We start from the raw sequence: 27,043 nt of genomic DNA, 5'->3' as shown, positions 1-27,043 counted from the left end.
GGTGTCCCACTGTGTCCCCTTGCTGTTCCTCTGATGTCCCCCCTGGTGTCCCCCCAGTGTCCCCCTGATGTCCTCTTATGTTCCCCCTTCTGTCCCCCCAGTGTCCCCCCTGATGTCCCCCCTGATGTCCCCCATGATGTCCCCACTGATGTCCCCCTTGCTGTTCCCCTGATATCCCCCTTGATGTCCCCCCAGTGTCCCCCAGTGTCCTCCCCTGTGTCCTCCCCTGTGTCCCCCTGCTGTCCCCCCCTTGATGTCCCCCCGTTGTCCTTTGGTGTCTCCACAGTGTCCCCCCATTGTGTCCCTCCTGATGTTCTCCTTGATATCCCCCCAGTGTCCCCCTGGTGTCCCACTGATATCCCCCTTGATGTCCCCCAGTGTCCTCCCCTGTGTCCCCCTGATGTTCCCCCCGATGTCCCCCCGTTGTCCTTCAGTGTCCCCACAGTGTCCCCCCACTGTGTCCCTCCTGATATCCCCCCTGCTGCCCCCCCAGTGTCCTCCTGCTGTTCCCCCTTGCTGTCCCCCTGATGTCCCCCAGTGTCTCCCTTGATGTCCCCCCAGTGTCCCCCCAATGTCCCCTCTGCTGTCCCCCCTAATATCCCCCCCGATGTCCCCCGTTGTCCTTTGGTGTCCCCACAGTGTCCCCCGATATCCCCCTGATGTCCCCCAGTGTCCCCCTCATGTCCCCCCAGTGTCCCCCCATTGTCCTTTGGTGTCCCCACAGTGTCCCCCCCAGTGTCCTCCCCTGATGTCCCCCATGATGTCCCCCTTGATGTCCCCCTGATATCCCCCTGATATCCCCTTTGATGCCCCCCCAGTGTCCCCCCGTTGTCCCCCGGTGTCCCCGGTGTCACCTTGCGGTCGCTGAGGCCGGACACGGTGTCCACGTACTCCTCCTGGATCATGAAGGCCGCCAGGTTGGCGGTGTAGCTGGCGAGGAAGATGACGGCGAAGAAGGCCCAGACCAGCACCATGATCTTGCTGGTGGTGCCCTTGGGGTTCTCCACCGGCACCGAGTTGTTGAACACCAGCGCCCACAGCAGCCAGATGGACTTGCCGATGGTGAAGGTGGAGCCACCGGCGCCTGGGGGACAGGGGACAGGGGGACAAGGTCACCCAGAGTCACCTGGGGTCACCCAAGGACAGGGGACACCATGGGGTGACACAGGGACAAAGTACCACCAGTGGCCAGAGCAGCCAGATGGACACGCTGATGGTGGGGGAACAGGGGACAGGGTCACCTGGGGTCACCTGGGTCACCTGGGGTCATACAGGGACAGGGGACACCACCAGCAGCCAGATGGACACACTGATGGTGAAGGTGGAGCCACCGGCGCCTGGGGGGACAGGGTCACCTGAGGTCACCTGGGGTCACCTGGGGTCACCTGGGTCACCTGAGGTCACCTTGGGTCACCTGGGTCACCTGGGGTCACCCAAGCACAGGGGACACCATGGGGTGACACAGGGACAAGGTGCCACCACCAGCAGCCAGATGGACACACTGATGGTGGGGAGACAGGGGACAGCGTCACCTGGGGTCACCTGGGGTCACCTGGGGTCACCTGGGGTCACCTGGGGCCACCAAGGGACAGGGGACACCACCAGCAGCCAGATGGACACGCTGATGGTGAAGGTGGAGCCACCGGCGCCTGGGGAACAGGGGGACAGGGTCACCTGGGGTCACCCAAAGTCACCTGGGGTCACCCAAAGTCACCTGGGGTGGCACAGGGGACATCAACACCACCAGCAGCCAGATGGACACGCTGATGGTGAAGGTGGAGCCGCCGGCGCCTGGGGGACAGGGGACAGGGGACAGGGTCACCTGGGGTCACCTGGGGTCACCTGGGGCCACCTTGGGCCACCCAAGCACAGGGGACACCACGGGGTGACACAGGGACAAAGTACCACCAGTGGCCAGAGCAGCCAGATGGACACGCTGATGGTGGGGGAACAGGGGACAGAGTCACCTGGGGCCACCTGGGGTCACTTTGGGTCACCTCAGGTCACCCAGAGTCACTTTGAGTCACCTGGGGTCACCTGGGGTCACCTGGGGTCATACAGGGACAGGGGACACCACCAGCAGCCAGATGGACACACTGATGGTGAAGGTGGAGCCACCGGCGCCTGGGGGACGGGGGACAGGGGACAGGGTCACCTGGGGTCACCCAAAGTCACCTGGGGTCACCTGGGGTCACTTGGGTCACCTGGGGTCATACAGGGACAGGGGACACCACCAGCAGCCAGATGGACATGCTGATGGTGAAGGTGGAGCCACCGGCGCCTGGGGGACAGGGGACAAGGGGACAGGGTCACCTGGGGTCACCTGGGGTCACCTGGGGTCACCTGGGGTCACCTGGGGTCATACAGGGACAGGGGACACCACCAGCAGCCAGATGGACTTGCCGATGGTGAAGGTGGAGCCACCGGCGCCTGGGGGACAGGGGACAGGGTCACCTGGGGTCACCTGGGGTCACCTGGGGTCACCTGGGGTCACCTGGGGCCACCTGGGGTCACCTGGGGTCATACAGGGACAGGGGACACCACCAGCAGCCAGATGGACACGCTGATGGTGAAGGTGGAGCCACCGGCGCCTGGGGGACAGGGTCACCTGGGGTCACCTGGGGTCACCTGGGGTCACCTGGGGTGACACAGGGACAGGGGACACCATGGGGTGACACAGGGACAAGGTGCCACCACCAGCAGCCAGATGGACACGCTGATGGTGGGGGGACAGGGGACAGCGTCACCTGGGGCCACCTGGGGTCACTTTGGGTCACCTCAGGTCACCCAGAGTCACTTTGAGTCACCTGGGATCACCTGGGGTCACCTGGGGTCACCTGGGGTCACCTGGGGTCATACAGGGACAGGGGACACCACCAGCAGCCAGATGGACACGCTGATGGTGGGGGGACAGGGGACAGCATCACCTGGGGTCACCTGGGGTCACCGGGGGTGACACGGGGATGACACGGGGATGACACGGGGGTGGTGACACGGGGGTGACACGGGGACAGCGGGTCACTCACGCTGGCCGCTGGCCAGGCTCCGGTTGTAGCCCACGGGGCTGAAGTACTCGAAGATGAAGACGGTGACGGCCACCACGGTGAGACACATGACGAACATCATCACCCACACGGCCGGGCTGTACGGCTCTGCGGGGACACGAGGACATTGGGGACATTGGGGACATTGGGGACATTGGGGACATTGGGGACAATTGGGGACATTGGGGGGACATTGGGGACATTGGGGACATTGGGGACATCGGGGACATCGGGGACATTGGGGACATTGGGGACATTGGGGACGTTGGGGACATTGGGGACATTGGGGACGTTGGGGACATTGGGGACATTGGGGGACATCGAGGACATTGGGGACATTGGGGACATTGGGGACATTGGGGGACATCGAGGACATTGGGGACATTGGGGACATTGGGGACATTGGGGACATTGGGGACATTGGGGACATTGGGGACATCGGGGGCATTGGGGGGATTGGGGGGATTGGGGACATTGGGGACATCGGGGACATCGGGGACATTGGGGATGTTGGGGACATTGGGGGATTGGGGACATCGTGGACATTGGGGACATTGGGGGACATTGGGGACATTGGGGACAGTTGGGTTTGGGAGATCCCAGTTGGATTTTTATGGATCCCAGTTGGTTTTGGAGGATCCCAGTTGGGTTTGGGAGATCCCAGTGGGTTTTTGGGGGATCCCAGTTGGATTTTTATGGATCCCAGTTGGGTTTGGGAGATCCCAGTTGGATTTTTATGGATCCCAGTTGGGTTTTAGAGGATCCCAGTTGGGATTGGGAGATCCCAGTTGGATTTGGGAGATCCCAGTTGGCTTTGGAAGATCCCAGTTGGGATTGGGTGATCCCAGTTGGATTTTTATGGATCCCAGTTGGGTTTTGGAGGATCCCAGTTGGGTTTTGAGGTATCCCAGTTGGGTTTGGGAGATCCCAGTTGGGTTTGGAGGATCCCAGTTGGATTTTTATGGATCCCAGTTGGGTTTGGAGGATCCCAGTTGGATTTTTATGGATCCCAGTTGGGTTTGGGAGATCCCAGTTGGGTTTTGGAGGATCCCAGTTGGGTTTGGGGGATCCCAGTTGGGTTTGGAGGATCCCAGTTGGGTTTTATGGATCCCAGTTGGGTTTCGAGGTATCCCAGTTGGGTTTTGGGGATCCCAGTTGGGTTTTGCGGATCCCAGTTGGGTTTGGGACGTTCCCAGTTGGGTTTGGGAGATCCCAGTTGGGTTTGGGAGATCCCAGTTGGGTTTGGGAGATCCCAGTTGGGTTTTAGGGATCCCAGTTGGGTTTTAGGGATCCCAGTTGGATTTTTATGGATCCCAGTTGGGTTTGGAGGATCCCAGTTGAGATTTGGGAGATCCCAGTTGGGTTTGGGAGATCCCAGTTGGATTTTTATGGGTCCCAGTTGGGTTTTGGAGGATCCCAGTTGGGTTTGGGAGATCCCAGTTGGATTTTTATGGATCCCAGTTGGGTTTGGGGGATCCCAGCTGGGATTGGGGGATCCCAGTTGAGATTGGGAGATTCCAGTTGGATTTTTATGGATCCCAGTTGGGGTTGGGGATCCCAGTTGGATTTTTATGGATCCCAGTTGGATTTTTATGGATCCCAGTTGGGTTTGGAGGATCCCAGTTGGGTTTTGGAGGATCCCAGTTGGGTTTGGGAGATCCCAGTTGGATTTTTATGGATCCCAGTTGGGTTTGGGAGATCCCAGTTGGGTTTTTATCGATCCCAGTTGGGTTTGGGAGATCCTGTTGGGTTTGGAGGATCCCAGTTGGGTTTTGGGAGATCCCAGTTGGGTTTTGGAGATCCCAGTTGAGATTTGGGAGATCCCAGTTGGATTTTTATGGATCCCAGTTTGATTTTTATGGATCCCAGTTGGATTTTTATGGATCCCAGTTGGATTTTTATGGATCCCAGTTGGGTTTTATGGATCCCAGTTGGGTTTGGAGGATCCCAGTTGGGTTGTATGGATCCCAGTTGGGATTGGGAGATCCCAGTTGCATTTTGGGAGATTACAGTTGGATTTTTATGGATCCCAGTTGGATTTTTATGGATCCCAGCTGGGATTTGGGAGATCCCAGTTGGGATTGGGAGATCCCAGTTGGGTTTGGGAGATCCCAGTTGGGATTGGGAGATCCCAGTTGGATTTTTATGGATCCCAGTTGGGTTTGGGAGATCCCAGTTGGGTTTGGAGGATCCCAGTTGGGTTTGGGAGATCCCAGTTGCGTTTTGGGAGATCCCAGTTGGATTTTAGGGATCCCAGTTGAGATTGGGAGATCCCAGTTGGGTTTGGGAGATTCCAATTGGGTTTGGGAGATTCCAATTGGATTTTTATGGATCCCAGTTGGGTTTGGGAGATCCCAGTTGGGTTTGGGAGATCCCAGTTGGGTTTTGGGAGATCCCAGTTGGGTTTGGGAGATCCCAGTTGGATTTTTATGGATCCCAGTTGGGTTTGGAGGATCCCAGTTGGGTTTTAGGGATCCCAGTTGGGTTTTGGGGGATCCCAGTTGGGTTATGGGGATCCCAGTTGTGTTTTAGGGATCCCAGTTGGGTTTTAGGGATCCCAGTTGGCTTTGGAGGATCCCAGTTGGGTTTGGGAGATCCCAGTTGGATTTTTATGGATCCCAGTTGGGTTTGGGGGATCCCAGTTGGATTTTTATGGATCCCAGTTGGATTTTTATGGATCCCAGTTGGGTTATGGGGATCCCAGTTGGGTTTTTATGGATCCCAGTTGGGTTATGGGGATCCCAGTTGGGTTTGGGAGGATCCCAGTTGGGTTTGGGGGATCCCAGTTGGGTTTGGGAGCTCCCAGTTGGGTTTGGGAGATCCCAGTTGGGTTTTGGAGGATCCCAGTTGGGTTTTGGAGGATCCCAGTTGAGTTGGGAGGATCCCAGTTGGGTTTGGGAGATCCCAGTTGGATTTTTATGGATCCCAGTTGGGATTTGGGAGATCCCAGTTGGGTTTGGGAGATCCCAGTTGGGTTTTGGGAGATCCCAGTTGGAATTTATATGGATCCCAGTTGGGTTATGGGAGATTCCAGTTGGATTTTTACGGATCCCAGTTGGATTTTTATGGATCCCAGTTGGGTTTGGGAGATCTCAGTTGGGTTTGGAGGATCCCAGCTGGGTTTGGGATATCCCAGTTGAGTTTGGGAGATCCCAGTTGGGTTTGGAAGATCCCAGTTGGGTTATGGGAGATCCCAGTTGGGTTTGGAGGATCCCAGTTGGATTTTTATGGATCCCAGTTGGGTTTAGGAGATCCCAGTTGGGTTTGGGAGATCCCAGTTGAGATTTGGGGGATCCCAGTTGGATTTTGGGAGATCCCAGTTGGATTTTTATGGATCCCAGTTGGGTTTTGGAGGATCCCAGTTGGGATTGGGAGATCCCAGTTGGATTTTTATGGATCCCAGTTGGGTTTGGAGGATCCCAGTTGGGTTTGGAGGATCCCAGTTGGGATTGGGAGATCCCAGTTGGATTTTTATAGATCCCAGTTGGATTTGGAGATCCCAGTTGAGATTTGGGAGATCCCGGTTGGGTTTTGGAGGATCCCAGTTGGGTTTGGAGGATCCCAGTTGGGTTTGGGAGATCCCAGTTGTATTTTTATGGATCCCAGTTGGGTTTGGAGGGTCCCAGTTGGGTTTTAAGGATCCCAGTTGGGTTTGGGAGATCCCAGTTGGGTTTTGGAGGATCCCAGTTGGGTTTGGGAGATCCCAGTTGGGTTTTGGAGGATCCCAGTTGGGATTGGGAGATCCCAGTTGGGTTTGGGAGATCCCAGTTGGGTTTGGGAGATCCCAGTTGGGTTTTGGGAGATCCCAGTTGGGATTTGGGAGATCCCAGTTGGGTTTTGAGGTATCCCAGTTGGGATTGGGAGATCCCAGTTGGGTTTGGGAGATCCCAGTTGGGTTTTGGAGGATCCCAGTTGGGATTGGGAGATCCCAGTTGGGTTTGGGAGATCCCAGTTGGATTTTTATGGATCCCAGTTGGATTTTTATGGATCTCAGTTGGATTTTTATGGATCCCAGTTGGGTTTGGGAGATCCCAGTTGGGTTTGGGAGATTCCAATTGGATTTTTATGGATCCCAGCTGGTTTTTGGGGATTCCCAGTCGAGTTTTTGGGGTTTTGGGGTACCCAGGAAGGCGGAGGGGGACACGGTGCCGTTGCTGCGGGACACCATCACGCTGATGCCAGTTGGGTTTGGGAGATCCCAGTTGGGTTTTGGAGGATCCCAGTTGGGTTTTTATGAATCCCAGTTGGGTTTTGGGGGATCCCAGTTGGGTTTGGAGGATCCCAGCTGGTTTTTGGGAGGTCTCAGTTGAGTTTTTGGGGTTTTGGGGTACCCAGGAAGGCGGAGGGGGACACGGTGCCGTTGCTGCGGGACACCATCACGCTGATGCCGGTCTCCACGAAGGGCACGGAGAAGTCGATGATCTCGGAGCGCTCCTCGTTGATGGTCAGCGAGCCGATGGCCATGTCCGCGCGGCGGTAGAACACCTGGGCGGGGCAGGGCGTGGTCAGGGGCGTGGCCAGAGGGGCGTGGCCAGAGGGGGTGTGGTCGGGGGATTTTTTTGGGGTCCCACCTTCTCCCCATCCCCCCTTGGTTGCCCTCCTTGGGGGTCTCTCCCCATCCCCCTTCGCCATGGGGTCTCCATGGTGGGTTTTGGGGCATTTTTGGGGTTCAGAGGGGCGTTTTTGGGGTGCGGGGAGGTGATTTTGGGATGTGGGGATGTATTTTTGGGATGTGGGGATGTATTTTTGGGATTTGGAGATGTATTTTTGGGATTTGCAGATGTATTTTTGGGATGTGGGGATGTATTTTTGGGGTGTGGGGAGGTGTTTTTGGGGTCCCACCTTCTCCCCATCCCCCCTTGGTTGCCCTCCTTGGGGGTCTCTCCCCAGCCCCCATCACCAAGGGGTCCCCATGGTGAGTTTTGGGGCATTTTTGGGGTGCAGAGGGGCGTTTTTGGGATGTGGGGATGTATTTTTGGGATTTGGGGATGTATTTTTAGGGTGTGGGGAGGTGTTTTGGGGGTCCCACCTTCTCCCCATCCCCCCTTGGTTGCCCTCCTTGGGGTCTCTCCCCTGCCCCATTGCCAGGGGGTCTCCATGGTGGGTTTTGGGTTATTTTTGGGGTTCAGAGTGGCGTTTTTGGGGTGCGGGGAGGTGATTTTGGGGTCCCACCTCCCCCACCATGCCGTTCCAGACGCCGTCGATCTTCTTGCCGTGTTTGCCGTTGGTGACCAGGTAGAGGTCGTAGGTGAAGCCCAGGGCCCGCGCCAGCCGCTTCAGGATGTCGATGCAGAACCCCTTGCAGCACTTCTTCTCAAAGGGTGGGGGGCTGCAGGGGACCCCGAAAGTGGTGGGGACACCCCCAGACTGCTGGGGGCGTCCCCAGGGTCTTGGGGACACACCCAGGGTGGTGGGGACACCTCCAGGGTCCTGGGGACATCCCCGAGGTCCTGGGGACGCCCCCAGGGTCTTGGGGACACCTCCAGAGTCTTGGGGACACCCTCAGATGGTTGGGGACACCCCCAGGGTGTTGGGGACACCTCCAGGGGCTTGGGGACACCTCCAGGGTCTTAGGGACACTCCCAAGGTGATGAGGACACCCCCAGGGTGTTAGGGACACCTTCAGGGTCTTGGGGACACCTCCAGGGTGGTGGGGACACCTCCAGGGTCTTGGGGACACCCCCAAGGTGTTGGGGACGACCCCAGGGTGGTGGGGACACCTCCAGGGTCTTGGGGACACCCCCAGACTGCTGGGGACACCCCCGAAGTCCTGGGGACACCCCCAGGGTGGTGAGGAGACCTCCAGGGGTTTGGGGGACACCTCCAGGGTCTTGGGGACACCCTCAGATGGCTGGGGACAACTCCAGGGTGGTGGGGACACCTCCAGGGTCTTGGGGACACCCCCAAGGTGGTGGGGACACCTCCAGGGTGTTGGGGACACCTCCAGTGTCTTGGGGATGCCCCCAAGGTCTTGGGGACAACCCCAGGGTGGTGGGGACACCCCCGAGGTCCTGGGGACACCCCCAAAGTGTTGGGGACGACCCCAAGGTGGTGGGGACACCTCCAGGGTCTTGGGGACACCTCCAGGGTGGTGGGGACACCCCTGAGGTCCTGGGGACACCCCCAAGGTGTTGGGGACACCTCCAGGGTCTTGGGGACAACCCCAGGGTCTTGGGGACACCCTCAAGGTGATGAGGACACCTCCAGGGTCTTGGGGACACCTCCAGGGTCTTGGGGACACCTCCAGGGTCTTGGGGACACTCCCAAAGTGGGGACAACCCCGGGATGGGGACACCCTCAGATTTCGGACAAGTCCAGGGTGGTTGGGACACCCCTGGGACAGTGGGGACACCCCCAGGGCCAAAGTGTCACCTCAAGGGGAACGGTGACACCTCCAGAACACAGGTGTGTCCCCCACCTGGGTAGTGCCACCTCCACCTGTCCCAGGTGTCCCCACCTGGTCAGTGCCACCCCACCTGTCCCAGCTGTCCCCACCTGGTGGTGCCACCCCACCTGTGCCAGGTGTGCCCCACCCCCACCTGTCCCAGATGTCCCCACCTGGCGGTGCCACCCCACCTGTGCCAGGTGTCCCCACCTGGTCAGTGCCACCCACACCGGTCCCAGGTGTGCCCCACCTTGTGGTGCCACCAATACCTGTCCCAGGTGTCCCTACCCCCACCTGTCCCAGGTGTTCCCCACCCCACACCTGTCCCAGGTGTCCCCCAACCCCTTCAGTGCCACCCCAGCTGTCCCAGGTGTGTCCCACCTGGTGGTGCCACCAATACCTGTCCCAGGTGTCCCCACCTGACAATGCCACCCCACCTGTCCCAGCTGTCCCCACCTGGCAGTGCCACCCCACCCGTGCCAGGTGTCCCACCTGGCGGTGCGGTTGAGCTGGCGCCGGCAGGGCACGGAGTCGCGGATGCAGGTGCCGGTGGCGGGGTCGATGTTCTCCACGATGACGAAGGGACGTTCCTCCAGCGTGGCCACCGTCAGGTGCCGCCCGTCCTCCACCGGCTGCAGGAACCGCCCGTAGCGCGACCACACCGGGTACTTGAGCCGCAGCACCCGCTGCTCCCAGCTGCCCACCTGGGGACACGTGGGGACACGTGGGGACACGTGGTGGCACCTGGGGACACGTGGGGACACCCAGAGGGTGACAGGACCAGGTGTCACCATGATGGGATGTCACCACCCACAGTGTGACCACACCGGGTACTTGAACCTCAGCACCTGCTGCTCGCAGAGGGGACACCTGGGGACATGTGGGGACACGTGGGGACACGTGGTGGCACCTGGGGACACGTGGGGACACCCAGAGGGTGACAGGACCAGGTGTCACCATGATGGGATGTCACCACCCACAGTGTGACCACACCGGGTACTTGAGCCGCAGCACCCGCTGCTCCCAGCTGCCCACCTGCGGGGACGAGGGGGGACACGTGGGGACACGTGGGGACACCTGGGGACACGTGGGGACAGCCACAGGGTGACAGGCCAAGGTGTCACCGTGATGAGATGTCACCACCCACAGTGTGACCACACCGGGTACTTGAGCCGCAGCACCCGCTGCTCCCAGCTGCCCACCTGGGGACACGTGGGGACACGTGGGGACACGTGGTGGCACCTGGGGACACGTGGGGACAGCCACAGGGTGACAGAACCAGGTGTCACCGTGATGAGATGTCACCACCCACAGTGTGACCACACCGGGTACTTGAACCTCAGCACCTGCTGCTCCCTGAGGGGACACTTGGGGACATGTGGGGACACGTGGTGGCACCTGGGGACACGTGGGGACACGTGGGGACACGTGGGGACAGCCACAGGGTGACAGGCCCAGGTGTCACCGTGATGGGATGTCACCACCCACAGCGTGACCACAGCGGGTACTTGAACCTCAGCACCTTCTGCTGCCAGGGGGGACACTTGGGGACATTTAGGGACACGTGGGGACAGGTGGTGGCATCTGGGGACACGTGGGGACAGCCACAGGGTGACAGGCCAAGGTGTCACCGTGATGGGATGTCACCACCCACAGCGTGACCACAGCGGGTACTTGAGCTGCAACACCCACTGCTCCCTGAGGGGACACTTGGGGACACGTGGGGACACGTGGTGGCATCTGGGGACATGTGGGGACACCCAGAGGGTGACAGGCCAAGGTGTCACCGTGATGGGATGTCACCACCCACAGTGTGACCACAGCGGGTACTTGAGCTGCAACACCTTCTGCTCCTTGAGGGGACATTTGGGGACATTTAGGGACATGTGGGGACACGTGGTGGCATCTGGGGACATGTGGGGACAGCCACAGGGTGACAGGCCAAGGTGTCACCGTGATGGGATGTCACCACCCACGGTGTGACCACACCGGGTACTTGAGCTGCAGCACCTTCTGCTGCCAGGGGTGACACGTGGGGACACTTAGGGACACGTGGGGACACCTGGGGACACGTGAGGACACGTGGTGGCATCTGGGGACACGTGGGGACACCCACAGGGTGACAGGCCAAGGTGTCACCGTGATGGGATGTCACCACCCACAGTGTGACCACACCGGGTACTTGAACCTCAGCACCTGCTGCTCCCTGAGGGGACACGTGGGGACATTTAGGGACATGTGGGGACACGTGGTGGCATCTGGGGACACGTGGGGACAACCACAGGGTGACAGGCCAAGGTGTCACCAGGATGGGATGTCACCACCCACAGTGTGACCACAGCGGGTACTTGAACCTCAGCACCCGCTGCTCCCTGAGGGGACACGTGGGGACACGTGGTGGCATCTGAGGACACGTGGGGACACCCAGAGGGTGACAGGACCAGGTGTCACCGTGATGGGATGCCACCACCCACAGCGTGACCACACCAGGTACTTGAACCGCAGCACCCGCTGCTCCCTGAGGGGACACGTGGGGACACTTAGGGACATGTGGGGACACGTGGGGACACATGGTGGCATCTGGGGACACGTGGGGACAGCCACAGGGTGACAGGACCCGGTGTCACCGTGATGGGATGCCACCACCCACAGTGTGACCACACCGGGTACTTGAACCTCAGCACCTTCTGCTCCCAGGGGTGACATCCCTGCCCCACAGGTGCCACCCTGACCCCACAGGTGACACCCTGACCCCGCAGGTGACATCCCTGTCCCACAGGTGACACCCTGACCCCAGGGATGACACCCTGACCCCACAGGTGACGCCGCTGTCCCCAGGGGTGGCACTCACCACCTCCCAGCTGCGCTCCTTGTTCAGGGAGATGACGACCAGCGAGGGGTTCACCAGGTACCCGTCCTCGTTGAAGGAGAAATCCTTCTGGCCCCACGTGATGTTCATGAAGTACCTGCCAGTGCCACCCCGAGAACGTCCGGGGTCACCAAATGTCCCCAAGGTGATTCCGAGCGTGTTTGGGGTCACCCAATGTCCACAACGCCACCCCGAGAATGTCCGGGGTCACCAGATGTCCCCAGCGCCACCCCGAGAATGGCCGGGGTCACCCAATGTCCCCAACATCATCCCGAGAATGTCCAGGGTCACCAAATGTCCCCAATGCCACCCCGAGAATGGCCGGGGTCACCCCAATGTCCCCAACCTGACCCCAAGAATGTCCAGGGTCACCAAATGTCCCCAAGGTGACCCCGAGAATGTCCGGGGTCACCCAATGTCCCCAATGCCACCCCGAGAATGTCCGGGGTCACCAAATGTCCCCAACGCCATCCCGAGAACGTCCGGGGTCACCCAATGTCCCCAGCGCCACCCCGAGAATGTCCGGGGTCACCAAATGTCCCCAACGTGACCCCGAGAATGTCCGGGGTCACCCCAATGTCCCCAGTGCCACCCTGAGAATGTCCGGGGTCACCCCAATGTCCCCAGTGCCACCCCGAGAATGTCCGGGGTCACCCAATGTCCCCAACCTGACCCCGAGCGTGTCCAGGGTCACCAAATGTCCCCAACGCCACCCCGAGAATGGCCGGGATCACCCAATGTCCCCAGCCTGACCTCAAGTGTGTCCAGGGTCACCCAATGTCCCCAGTGCCACCCTGAGAATGTCCAGGGTCACCCAATGTCCCCAGTGCCACCCCGAGAATGTCCGAGGTCACCCAATGTCCCCAAGGTGACCCCGAGAATGTCCAGGGTCACCCAATGTCCCCAACGCCACCCCGAGAATGTCCGGGGTCACCAGATGTCCCCAACCCAACCCAGAGCATGTCCGGGGTCACCCCAATGTCCCCAATGTGACCCCGAGAATGTCCGGGGTCACTCAATGTCCCCAACGCCACCCCGAGAATGTCCGGGGTCACCAAATGTCCCCAACGCCACCCCGAGAATGTCCGGGGTCACCCAATGTCCCCAACGCCACCCCGAGAATGTCCGGGGTCACCCAATGTCCCCAACGTGACCCCGAGAACGTCTGGGGTCACCAAATGTCCCCAACCCTGCCCTGAGCGTGTCCAGGGTCACCCAATGTCCCCAAGGTGATCCTGAGCGTGTTTGGGGTCACCAAATGTCCCCAGCCTGACCCCGAGCATGTCCGAATGTCCCCAACACGTCCTTGAGCGTGTTTGGGGTCACCCAACTGTCCCCAACCCAACTGTCCCCAACTGTCCCCAACCATGTTCAGAACCACCTGAACATCTCCAACCCAACTTTCCCCACCCCAACTGTCCCCAACCCAAATGTCCCCAACCCAACTGTCCCCAACTGTCCCCAACTGTCCCCAACCATCTCCAGAGCCACCTGAACATCTCCAACCCAACTGTCCCCACCCCAACTGTCCCCACCCCAACTGTCCCCAACCTGACCCCAACCATGTCCAGAGCCACCCAAATGTCCCCAACCATGTCCAGAGCCACCCAAATGTCCCCAACCCAACTGTCCCCAACCCAACTGTCCCCAACCTAACCCCAACCACGTCCAGAGCCACCCAAATGTCCCCAACTCAACTGTCCCCAACCATGTCCAGAGCCACCTGAACATCCCCAACCCAACTGTCCCCAACTGACCCCAACCTCCTCTAGAGCCACCCAACTGTCCCCACCCCAACTGTCCCCAACTCAACTGTCCCCAACCATGTCCAGAGCCACCCAAATGTCCCCAACCATCTCCAGAGCCACTTGAACATCTCCAACCCAACTTTCCCCAGCCCAACTGTCTCCAACCCAACTGTCCCCAACCCAACTGTCCCCAACCCAACTGTCCCCAACCTGACCCCAACCATGTCCAGAGCCGCCTGAACACCTCCAACACAACTGTCCCCAACCCAACTGTCCCCAACCCAACTGTCCCCAACCTGTCCCCAACCATGTCCAGAGCCACCCAAACATCCCCAACCCAACTGTCCCCAACCCAACTGTCCCCAACTGACCCCAACCTCCTCTAGAGCCACCCAACTTTCCCCAACCCAACTTTCCCCACCCCAACTGTCCCCAACCATGTCCAGAGCCACCTGACCATCTCCAACCCAACTGTCCTCAACCCAACTGTCCCCAACTGTCCCCAACCCAACTGTCCCCAACTTTCCCCAACCCAACTGTCCCCAACTCAACTGTCCCCAACCATGTCCAGAGCCACCCAAATGTCCCCAACGCAACTTTCCCCAACCGAACTGTCCCCAACCATGTCCAGATCCACCCAAATGTCCCCAACCCAACTGTCCCCAACCCAACTGTCCCCAACCATGTCCAGAGCCACCTGAACATCTCCAACCCAACTGTCCCCAACCCAACTGTCCCCAACCATGTCCAGAGCCACCCGAATGTCCCCAGCCCAACTGTCCCCAACCCAACTTTCCCCAACCAAACTGTCCCCAACCTAACCCAAACCTCCTCTAGAGCCACCCAACTGTCCCCAACTCAACTGTCCCCAACCATGTCCAGAGCCACCTGAACACCTCCAACCCACCTTTCCCCAACCCAACTGTCCCCAACCCAACTGTCCCCAACTGACCCCAACCATGTCCAGAGCCACCCAAATGTCCCCAACCCAACTGTCCCCAGCCCAACTGTCCCAAACCCAACTTTCCCCAACTGAACTGTCCCCAACCATGTCCAGAGCCACCCAAATGTCCCCAACCCAACTGTCCCCAACCCCCTTGTCCCCAACCATCTCCAGAGCCACCTGAACATCTCCAACCCAATTTTCCCCACCCAACTGTCTCCAACCCAACTGTCCCCACCCCAATTTTCCCCAACCCAACTGTCCCCAACCCAACTGTCCCCAACCTGACCCCAACCATGTCCAGAGCCGCCGGAACACCTCCAACACAACTTTCCCCAACCCAACTGTCCCCAACCCAACTGTCCCCAACCATGTCCAGAGCCACCGGAACATCTCCAACCCAAATGTCCCCAACTCAACTGTCCCCAACCATGTCATGTCTAGAGGCACCTGAATGTCCCCAACCATGTCCAGAGCCACCTGAACACCTCCAACCCAACTGTCCCCAGCCCAACTGTCCCCAACCATGTCCAGAGCCATCCAAATGTCCCCAACCATGTCCAGAGTCACCTGAACATCTGCAACCAAACTGTCCCCACCCCAACTGTCCCCACCCCAACTGTCCCCACCCCAACTGTCCCCAACCTAACCCAAACCATGTCCAGAGCCACCCAAATGTCCCCAAGTCAACTGTCCCCAACCATGTCATGTCTAGAGCCACCCAAATGTCCCCAACCATGTCCAGAGCCACCTGAACATCTCCAACCCAACTGTCCCCACCCCAACTGTCCCCAACCCAACTTTCCCCACCCCAACTGTCCCCAACCATGTCCAGAGCCACCCAAATGTCCCCAACCCAACTGTCCCCAACCCAACTGTCCCCAACCCAACTGTCCCCAACCCAACTTTCCCCAACCCAACTGTCCCCAGCTGTCCCCAACCTCCTCTAGAGCCACCCAACTGTCCCCAGCCCAACTGTCCCCAACCCAACTGTCCCCAGCTGTCCCCAACCTCCTCTAGAGCCCCCAATACCCCCCAAACCCCCCCCGTCCCCCCGCGGTGCCGCCCCGGCGCACCGGTGCAGGTTGTCGTTGATCTGGGTGACGTTGGGCGCGCGGCAGTCGTTGTTGAACTCGGGGATGAAGCCGTAGTCGCGCAGCAGCGCCTCGGCGCCCTTGGCCACGATGGCCACGCCGTTGCGCACGCGGTGCTGGAGGTCGTCGCGCCAGCCGGCCGACAGCACGGCGAACAGCCCGGCGGGGACGTGCTCGGGCAGCTGCTCGCTGCCCCCCAGGTTGGTGCCCACCACGAACCAGACGTAGCCGGGCCCGGCGAGGCCGGCGTCGCGCGCGGCGCGGAACACGGCCTCGGCCTCGTCGCGCGAGCAGTAGAGCAGCCGGATCTGCGCCGTCACCTCGCGCAGCTGCCGGCGCGTCCGCGCGCCCTCGGGGTCGTCGGTCAGGTTCAGGGTGACCACGCCGCGGTGCTCCCAGCCGATGAAGCTGCTGTCCGTCAGCACCTCCACGTAGTCCACGAAGTCCTCGTAGCCCGGCAGCAGCGTGGTGACCACGGCGAAGGACGTCCAGTCGTACTCCTCCAGCACCTCGAAGATCACCTGGAGCTGCTGCTCCGTGGAGGAGCCCAGCTGCAGGAAGGTGGAGCCCTTCTCCTGCGGTGGGGGGACACAGGGAGGGGACACGGGTTGGGGACGTCACATTGGGGACAGTTGGGTCACACTAGGCACGGTTGGGGGCAGGGATGGTTGGGTTGAGGATGGTCAAGTGGGGCTGGAACACAGGTGGGGTTTGGGGACCGCTGGGGTGGATCTACACATGGTTGGAGATGTTTGGGTGACACTAGACACAGGTGGGGCTTGGGGACAGGTGGGTTGGGGACATTTGGGTGGCTCCAGACACAGTTGGGGACATTTGGGTGCCCCTGGACTTGGTTGGGGACATTCAGGTGGCTCCAGACATGGTTGGGGACATTCAAGTGGTTCCAGACATGGCTGGGATGTGACAGAGTTGGGGACATTCAGGTGGCTCTGGACACAGTTGGGGACATTCAGGTATCTCCAGACACAGTTGGGGACATTCAGGTGTCTCCAGACATGGCTGGGGACATTCAAGTGGTTCCAGACATGGCTGGGATGTGACAGAGTTGGGGACATTCAGGTGTCTCCAGACATGGTTGGGGTCATTTGGGTGCCCCTGGACTTGGTTGGGGACATTCAGGTGGCTCCAGACATGGTTGGGGTTTGGGGACCGCTGGGGTGGGGACACCTGGGTGGATCTACACGTGGTTGGAGATGTTTGGGTGACACCAGGCACGGGTGGGGTTTGGGGACAGGTGGGTTGGGGACATTCAGGTGGCTCTGGACACAGTTTGGGACATTTTGGTGCCTCTGGACTTGGTTGGGGACATTCAGGTGGCTCCAGACATGGTTGGGGACATTCAGGTGGCTCTGGACACAGCTGGGGACATTCAGGTGGCTCCAGACATGGTTGGGGACATTCAGGTGGCTCTGGACACAGTTGGGGACATTTGGGTGGCTCTGGACACAGCTGGGATGTGACAGAGTTGGGGACATTCAGGTGGCTCTGGACACAGCTGGGGACATTTTGGTGCCTCTGGACATGGTGGGGGACATTCAGGTGGCTCTGGACACAGTTGGGGTCGTGCTGGGGACAGCTGGGTGACACAAGACACGGCTGGGGTCCTGCTGGGGACATTCAGGTGGCTCTGGACACAGTTGGGGACATTTGGGTGCCCCTAGACATGGTTGGGGACATTCAGGTGGCTCCAGACACGGCTGGGGTCGTGCTGGGGACAGCTGGGTGACACAAGACACAGCTGGGGTCGTGCTGGGGACAGTTGGGTGGCTCTGGACACATCTGGGGTCACACTGGGGACAGTTGGGTGACACAAGACACGGCTGGGGACACTTGGGTGCCCCGAGGCAGGACTGGGGTTGGCGACAGTTGGGTTGAGGACGGTCGGTCGGTCCCAGATCCATGTGGGGACATTTGGGCGTCCCCAAACACGCTCGGGGACACTCGGGGGGCGTCACCTTGGGCGTGAGGACGATGGCGGAGCCGCCGTTGACGCCGATGATGGGCACGGAGGTCTGGGCCGAGATGAAGTCCAGGATCTGCGCCACGGCCTCGGAGCGCGTGTCGTCCTCGAAGACGACGCCGTGGATGCGCAGCGAGGACAGCACGTCGCACAGGCGCACGATGAGGCTGCGCGGGTTGGTGTCGTTCAGCACCACCCCCACGGGGTTGACGTCCAGCGAGAAGTTCCGGAAGGTTCCGGGCGCCAGGCGGGGCCCGGCGGGGCCGTAGGAGGCGCCGCTGAGGATCACGGCCACGTTGAGCGTCCGGCGCGGCGCCGCCGGCGGCTCCAGGAAGGGGCTGGCGCAGGCCAGGGCCAGGGCGAGCAGCATCCTGCCGGCGGGGACGGAGACCGGGGGGCTCATCGCGCCGCCGCAGCTGCGCCCTGCGGGGACACGGGGGGTGGGGTCAGTGCCGCGGCCCACCAGGGCCCACCGGTGCCCACCAGTGACCACCGGTAACCACCAGTGCCCACCAGTAACCACCAGTAACCACCAGTGCCCACCAGTGCCAGAGGAGGGTCAGATATGGAGATATCGGTGCCCACCAGTGTCCACCAGTGCCCACCGGTGCCCACCAGTAACCACCAGTGCCCACCAGTAACCCCAGTAACTCCCCAGCACAAAACCCTGTTACCACCCCCAAACCAGCGGGGACAAAGCGGTGTCACTGTCCCCACAACACTGTGGGAACAAATCTGCCAGAAGGTGAAAAACCCCTGTCACTGTCCCCAGAAACAGCAAGAATAAATTTCTGTCACTGTCCCCAAAGCAGAGGGAACAAACCTGTGTCACTGTCCCCAAGACAGAGGGGACAAACCTGTGCCAGTGAGTGACAAACCGGTGTCAGTGTCCCCAAAACAGCGGGGACAAACCCCTGTCACCATCCTCAAATCAGCAGAGGACAAACCTGTGCCAGCAGGTGACAAACCCCTGTCACTGTGCCCAAAACACGAATAAACCCCTGTCACTGTCCCCAGAACAGCAGGAACAAACCTGTGCCAGTGAGTGACAAACCCCTGTCACTGTCCCCAAAACAGAGGGGACAAACCTGTGCCAGTGGGTGACAAACCTGTGTCACTGTCCCCAAGACAAGAATAAACCCCTGTCACTGTGCCCAAAACAGCAGTGACAAACCTGTGCCAGCGGGTGACAAACCTGTGTCACTGTCCCCAGAACAGCAGGAGGGGACAAACCCCTGTCACCGTCCCCAAAACAACGGAGAAAAACCTCTGTCACCATCCTCAAATCAGCAGAGAACAAACCTGTGCCAGCAGGTGACAAACCCCTGTCACTGTGCCCAAAACAAGAATAAACCCCTGTCACTGGCCCCAGAACAGCAGTGACAAACCTGTGTCATTGTCCCAAGAACAGCAGTGACAAACCTGTGTCATTGTCCCAAGAACAGAGGGGAGAAACCCATGCCAGCGGGTGACAAAACCCTGTCACTGTCCCCAAAACAGAGGGGACAAACCCCTGTCACTGTCCTCAAAACAACAGAGAAAAACCCCTGTCACCATCCTCAAATCAGCAGGTGACGAACCCCTGTCACTGTCCCCAAAGCAGTGGGGACAAACCCCTGTCACCATCCCCAAAAGAGTGGGGACAAACCCCTGTCACTGTCCCCAAAGCAGTTGGGACAAACCCCTGTCACCATCCCCAAAACAGTGGGGACAAATCCCTGTCACTGTCCCCAAAGCAGCGGGGACAAACCCGCGCCAGCGGGTGACAAACCCCTGTCACCATCCCCAAAACAGTGGGGACAAATCCCTGTCACTGTCCCCAAAGCAGCGGGGACAAACCCGCGCCAGCGGGTGACAAATCCCTGTCACCATCCCCAAAACAGAGGGGACAATCCTGTGCCACCAGGTGACAAACCCCTGTCACCATTCCCAAAACAGTGGGGACAAACCTGTGCCAGTGAGTGACAAAAACCTGTCACCATCCCCAAAACAGCAGGGACAAACCCCTGTCACTGTCCCCAAAACAGCAGGTGACAAACCCCTGTCACCATTCCCAAAACAGTGGGGACAAACCTGTGCCAGCAGGTGACAAAACCTTGCCACTGTGCCCAAAACAGAGGGAACAAACCTGTGCCAGCAGGTGACAAATCTCTGTCACTGTCCCCAAAGCAGTGGGGACAAATCCCTGTCACTGTCCCCAAAACAGAGGGGACAAACCTGTGCCAGTGAGTGACAAACTGGTGTCATTGTTCCCAAAAGAGAGGGGACAAACCTGTGTCACTGTCCCCAAAACAGAGGGGACAAACCCCTGTCACTGTCCCCAAAGCAGTGGGGACAAAACCTGTGTCACTGTCCCCAGAACAACGGAGAAAAAACCCCTGTCACCATCCTCAAATCAGCAGAGAACAAACCTGTGCCAGCAGGTGACAAACCCCTGTCACTGTGCCCAAAACAAGAATAAACCCCTGTCACTGGCCCCAGAACAGCAGGGACAAACCTGTGTCATTGTCCCAAGAACAGAGGGGACAAACCTGTGCCAGGGGGTGACAAACCTCTGTCACCGTCCCCAAAGCAGTGGAGACAAACCCCTGTCACTGTCCCCAAAACAGCAGGTGACAAACCCCTGTCACTGTCCCCAAAACAGCAGGTGACAAACCCCTGTCACTGTGCCCAAAGCACTGGGGACAAACCCCTGTCACTGTGCCCAAAACAGAGGGGACAATCCTGTGCCAGCGGATGACAAACCCCTGTCACTGTCCCCAGAACAGCAGGGACAAACCCCTGTCACCGTCCCCAGAACAGTGGGGACAAAACCCTGTCACTGTTCCCAAAACAGTGGGGACAAACCCCTGTCACTGTGCCCAAAACAGAGGGGACAATCCTGTGCCACCAGGTGACAAATCTCTGTCACTGTCCCCAAAACAGAGGGAACAAACCCCTGTCACTGTGCCCAAAACAAGAATAAATTTCTGTCACTGTCCCCAAAACAGCAGTGACAAACCTGTGCCAGTGAGTGACAAACCTGTGTCATTGTCCCCAAAACAGAGGGGACAAACCTGCGCCAGCGGGTGACAAACCCCTGTCACTGTCCCCAAAACAGCAGGTGATAAACCCCTGTTCACTGTCCCCAAAACAGAGGGGACAAACCTCTGTCACTGTGCCCAAAACAGAGGGGACAAACCTGTGCCAACAGATGACAAACCCCTGTCACTGTCCCCAAAACAGTGGGGACAAACCCCTGTCACTGTTCCCAAAACAGAGGGGACAAACCCCTGTCACTGTCCCCAAAAGAGTGGGGACAAACCTGTGCCAGCGGGTGACAAACCCCTGTCACTGTGCCCAAAGCAACAGGGACAAACCTGTGCCAGTGAGTGACAAACCCCTGTCACTGTCCCCAGAACAGCAGGGACAAAACCTCTGTCACCATCCCCAAAACAAGAACAAACCCCTGTCACTGTCCCCAAAACAGCAGTGACAAACCTGTGTCATTGTCCCAAGAACAGAGGGGAGAAACCCATGCCAGCGGGTGACAAAACCCTGTCACCATCCCCAAAACAGCAGGTGACGAAATCCTGTCACTGGCCCCAAAACAGAGGGGACAAACCCGTGCCAGCAGATGATAAAACCCTGTCACTGTCCCCAAAGCAGCGGGGACAAATCCCTGTCACTGTGCCCAAAGCAGCGGGGACAAACCCGTGCCAGCAGGTGACAAACCCCTGTCACCATCGTCCCCAGAGCAGCAGGAGGGGACAAACCCATGTCCCCATCCCCACCCTGGTGAGGACAGACTGTCCCTGTGCCGCCGGAGGGGGACACAACTCCCTGTGTCACTGTCATTGTCCCCACACGGCAGGAGGCACAGCTGTGTCACCGTCCCCGTGACAACGGGGTGACAAACAGTCAATGTCCCCTCCCCAGCGACACCGGCTGTGTCCCCCTCTGTGCTGTCCCTCACCCTCGCTGTGTCCCCACCTCTGGTGCCACCCCTGTGTCCCCAACACCTCCTGTGTCCCCTCTGTGTCCTCACCTCTGGTGCCACCCCCTGTGTCACCTCCGTGTCCCCAGCCCTGGTGCCACCCCGTGTCCCCTCTGTGTCCCCTCCGTGTCCCCTCCATGTCCTACCTGGCCCAAGTTCCTCTCCGGGGGGCTCTGCCTCATCTCGGTCGTGGGGACAACGCGGAGAGGACACGGGGGGGACTTGGGGACAATGGGGGGGGTTGGGGACACTGGGGGGGTGGGGGACACACACTGGGGGGGTTGGGGACACACACAGGGGGGGTTGGGGACACACACAGGGGGGTTGGGGACACACACAGCGGGGATTGGGGACAATGGGGGGGTTTGGGGACAATGGGGGGGGTTGGGGACACACAGAGGGGGTTGGGGACACTGGGGGGGTTGGGGACACACACGGGGGGGATTGGGGACACTGGGGGGGTTGGGGACACACACTGGGGGGGGTTGGGGACACTGGGGGGATTGGGGACACTGGGGGGGTTGGGGACACACAAAGGGGGGGTTGGGGACACTGGGGGGGTTGGGGACACACACGGGGGGGGTTGGGGACAATGGGGGGGTTGGGGACACACACGGGGGGGTTGGGGACAATGGGGGGGGTTGGGGACACACACACGGGGGATTGGGGACACTGGGGGGGTTGGGGACACTGGGGGGGTTGGGGACACTGGGGGGGTTGGGGACACTGGGGGGGGTTGGGGACAATGGGGGGGTTGGGGACACACACGGGGGGGTTGGGGACAATGGGGGGGTTGGGGACAATGGGGGGGTTGGCCTGGTGGCTGCACCTGCTGGGGGGAGGGGACAGTGAGGGGGAGGTCCAAACGTCCCCCAAAATATCGGATCCCCCCCCCAGCGGGGACCCCAGAGCCTCCCAGTCCACTCCCAGTTCACCCAGTTGGATGCCAGCGCCCCCAGTGCCACTCTGACACCCCCGAACTGGATCCCAGTCCCTGCCAGCCCCCCAAACTGGTCACCAGTGCCCCCCAGTTAAACTCCAGCATCCCCCAGTTCCCCCCCAGTTCCGCCTCCCCCCCCCATTCCACAGCCCCGAGCTCGGTCCCAGCTCCTCCCAGTCCATTCCAGTATCCCCCATTCCAGCCCAAAACCCTCCCAGTCCCCCCAAATCCCATTCCAGTCCCTCCCAGTCCCCCCAAATCCCATTCCAGTACCCCCAGTTCGCCCCCAGCCCCCCAAACTGGATCCCAGCTCCCTCTCCATCCCCTTCCAGCCCCCCCAATCCCATCCCAGTCCCCCCAGTCCCATCCCAGCCCCCCAAACTGGGTCCTGACCCCCTCTCCATCCCCTCCCAGTCTCCCCAGTCCCATCCCAGCCCCCCAAACTGGATCCCAGCTCCCTCTCCATCCCTCCCAGTCTCTCCCAGTCCCATCCCAGTCCCCCCCAATCCCATCCCAGTCCCCCCCAGTCCCACTCCAGCCCTCCAAACTGGGTCCTGGCTCCCTCTCCATCCCCTCCCAGTCCCCCCAGTCCCATTCCAGCCCTCCAAACTGGGTCCTGGCTCCCTCTCCATCCCCTCCCAGTCCCCCCAGTCCCATTCCAGCCCCCCAAACTGGGTCCGGGCTCCCTCTCCATCCCCTCCCAGTCCCTCCCAGTCCCCCCATCTCCATCTCCATCCCCCCCCCAAAACCCCCCAATCCCCTGCAACGAGACCCCCCCCCAATCTCCTATCCCCCCCCCAAACCCCCCCCAAACCCCAAACTGGCCCCCACCTCCCCTCCCAGTCCCCCCCAGTGCCCCCCAGTCCCTCCCAGTGCCCCCCAGTCCCTCCCAGTGCCCCCAGTCCGGCCCCGCCGCACCCCCCGCCCTGCTGCAGCCGCTGCCGCTCGCAGAATACTAATGGGGCGGGCGGGCGGTGCGGCGGGGCCGCCTGTCTGTCTGTCCGCCTGTCTGTCTGTCCGCCTGTCTGTCCGCCTGTCTGTCCGCCTGTCCGTCCCCGTGTCCCGCTGTCCCCCTGCCCTGCCCCCCCCGAGGGGTCTCGGGGTGTCCCCAGCCCGCGGGGAAAGGGGAGAGGGGGGATTTGGGGGGCTGGGGGGGCGGTTTTGGGGTGTCGGGGTGTTGTTTGGGTGTTGTCCGGCTGTCCTGGAGATGTTTGGGGGGTGGTTTGGGGGTGTTATGAGGTGTGGAGTTGTTTGGGGGTGTCAGGGAGGTGTTGTTGGGGGGCTCTGGGGGTTCTTGGGGGGTTTTGGGGGTGTCAAGGAGCTGTGGGGGGGTCTTGGTGGGGGTTCTGTATCAGGGATGATTTTGGGTGTTGGGATGGGTTAAATCGGGGAGGGGTCCCAGGGGATATTGGGGTCCCAGGGGGAGTTGGGGGTCCGGACTGGGGGGTGCAGGAGGGTCCTGAGAGGGTCTCAGGGTGCCGGGGGGTGTTGGGGGTGTCCTGGGGGGTGTTGGGGGTGTCCTGGGGGGGTCCCGGGGGGTGTTGGGGGGTCCCGGGGGGTGTTGGGGGTGTCCTTAGGGGGGGCTGTGAGGTTTTGGGCTGTCCTGAGGGGTGTTGGGGGTGTCCCGGGGGGGTCCCGGGGGGTGTTGGGGTGTCCCGGGAGGTATTGGGGGTGTCCTGGGAGGTGTTGGGGGGTCCCGGGGGGGGTTGGCGGTGTCCTGGGAGATGTTGGGGGTGTCCGGGGGGGGTCCCGGGGGGTGTTGGGGGTGTCCTTAGGGGGGGCTGTGAGGTTTTGGGCTGTCCTGAGGGGTGTTGGGGGTGTCCTGAGGGGTGTTGGGGGGTCCCGGGGGGTATTGGGGGTGTCCGGGGGATGTCCCGGGGGGTGTTGGGGTGTCCCGGGGGGTGTCAGAGAGCTGGGGGGGGGACCCCAGGGGGCTGTGTCAGGTTGTTGGGGGGCTGGATGGGGGTCAGGGGTCCCGGGGGGGGGTCAGTGATGGAGTCAGAGCATTGACGGGGGGTCCTCAGGGCAGCTCCCGGGGGGATTCGGGGGTCTCGAGGGAAAACCGGGGGGGGTCTTTCGGTACCGGGGGGGTCCATCGGGGTTTCCGGGTGTTGAGGGGGGGTCCCCGGGGTGGGGGGGGGGGTCTGCAGCCGGCGCTCACCTCTCACGCTCCCCGCCGCATCCCCGCCGCTGCCGCCACCGGTCACCGGGACACACCGGCCCGGCCCCGCCCCCTGCGGTACCGGACACGCCCCTCCGGTACCGGCCCCGCCCCCTGCGGTACCGGCTCCTCCCCTCCCGGTAACGGCCACGCCCCTCCCGGTACCGGACACGCCCCCTGCGGTACCGGCCCCGCCCCTCCCGGTACCGCCCCGCCCCTCCCGGTACCGCCCCGCCCCTTCTCGGTACAGCCACGCCCCTCCCGGTACCGCCCCGCCCCTCCCGGTACCGGCCCCGCCCCTCCCGGTACCGGCCCCGCCCCTCCCGGTACCGGCCACGCCCCTCCCGGTACCGCCCTGCCCCTCCCGGTACCGGCCCCGCCCCTCCCGGTACCGGCCCCGCCCCTCTCGGTACTGGCCCCGCCCCCTGCGGTACCGGCTCCGCCCCTCCCGGTACCGCCCCGCCCCTCCCGGTACTGGCCCCGCCCCCTGCGGTACCGGACACGCCCCTCCGGTACCGCCCCGCCCCTCCCGGTACTGGCCACGCCCCTCCCGGTACTGGCCACGCCCCCTGCGGTACCGGCTCCGTCCCCTCCCGGTACCGGACACGCCCCTCTCGATACTGGCCACGCCCCTCCCGGTACCGCCCCGCCCCTCCCGGTACCGACCCCGCCCCCCCGGTACCGGCCCCGCCCCCCCGGTACCGGACACGCCCCCCCGGTACCGGCCCCGCCCCTCCCGGTACCACCCCGCCCCCTGCGGTACAGGCCCCGCCCCTCCCGGTACCGCCCCGCCCCTCCCGGTACCGGCCCCGCCCCCTGCGGTACCGGCCCCGCCCCTCCCGGTACCGGCCCCGCCCCCTGCGGTACCGCCCCGCCCCTCCCGGTACCGGCCCCGCCCCTCCCGGTACCGGCCCCGCCCCCTGCGGTACCGGCCCCGCCCCTCCCGGTACCGGCCCCGCCCCCTGCGGTACCGCCCCGCCCCTCCCGGTACCGGACCCGCCCCCTGCGGTACCGGACACGCCCCTCCGGTACCGGCCCCGCCCCCCGGTACCGGCTCCGCCCCTCCCGGTACCGGCCCCGCCCCTCCCGGTACCGGCCCCGCCCCTCCCGGTACCGGCCCCGCCCCCTGCGGTACCGGCCCCGCCCCTCCCGGTACCGGCCCCGCCCCTCCCGGTACCGGACACGCCCCCTGCAGTACCGGACACGCCCCTCCGGTACCGGACACGCCCCCTGCGGTACCGGTCCCGGGGTGTGGGGCAGGTTTGGGGGTGTGTGGGGCAGCTGTGGGGCAGGAGATCCCAGGGAGGGTTATGGTGGCCACAGGAACGGGGACACTTCAGGGGATGGGGACAGGGACAGGGACAGGTGAGGGACAGGGACAGGTGACAGCTGGGGACAGGAGAGGGGACAGACCCAGGTGACAGATGGGGACAAGCCCAGGTGACAGTGTGGGGACAGAGCCAGGTGACAGTGTGGGGACAGGGACAAGTGACAGTTGGGGACAAGCCCAGGTGACAGATGGGGACAAGCCCAGGTGACAGTGTGGGGACAGGGCCAGGTGACAGTTGAGGACAGGCCCAGGTGACAGTGTGGGGACAGGAGAGGGGACAGACCCAGGTGGCAGTTGAGGACAGACCCAGGTGACAGTGTGGGGACAAGTCCAGGTGACAGCTGGGGACAGGTGAGGGGACAGGGCCAGGTGACGGTGTGGGGACAGAGCCAGGTAACAGCTGGGGACAGGAGAGGGGACAGGCCCAAGTGATCGTTGAGGACAGACCCAGGTGACAGTGTGGGGACAGAGCCAGGTGACACTGTGGGGACAGGCCCAGGTGACAGTGTGGGGACAGGAGAGGGGACAAGCCCAGGTGACAGATGGGGACAGGCCCAGGTGACAGTTGGGGA

The 27,043-nt window shown here is 61.7% G+C and overlaps 1 protein-coding gene across 1 annotated transcript in view; it reads right to left on the bottom strand.

The window, feature by feature from the left end:
- The window catches only part of LOC115491543 (glutamate receptor ionotropic, NMDA 2D), a 31,039-nt gene extending 8,785 nt beyond the window's left edge, over window positions 1-22,254 (bottom strand). The window contains exons 1-9 of the mRNA XM_072921446.1: window positions 22,187-22,254; window positions 18,060-18,487; window positions 16,066-16,658; window positions 12,281-12,395; window positions 9,922-10,133; window positions 8,217-8,373; window positions 7,376-7,529; window positions 3,027-3,152; window positions 855-1,084 (exon numbers count right to left, since the gene is read on the bottom strand). Of these exons, the coding sequence (XP_072777547.1) occupies window positions 855-1,084; window positions 3,027-3,152; window positions 7,376-7,529; window positions 8,217-8,373; window positions 9,922-10,133; window positions 12,281-12,395; window positions 16,066-16,658; window positions 18,060-18,467 (1,995 nt within the window). The 5' untranslated portion in view covers window positions 18,468-18,487; window positions 22,187-22,254. The remainder of the gene's footprint in view (window positions 1-854; window positions 1,085-3,026; window positions 3,153-7,375; window positions 7,530-8,216; window positions 8,374-9,921; window positions 10,134-12,280; window positions 12,396-16,065; window positions 16,659-18,059; window positions 18,488-22,186) is intronic.
- Between the last annotated feature and the right edge of the window lie 4,789 nt (window positions 22,255-27,043).

This window comes from Taeniopygia guttata, chromosome 37 (assembly GCF_048771995.1).
Source record: "Taeniopygia guttata chromosome 37, bTaeGut7.mat, whole genome shotgun sequence".
Lineage (NCBI taxonomy): Eukaryota > Metazoa > Chordata > Aves > Passeriformes > Estrildidae > Taeniopygia > Taeniopygia guttata.
Note: the sequence above shows the minus strand (reverse complement) of the source record. Positions and strands in the feature narration are given on the sequence as shown.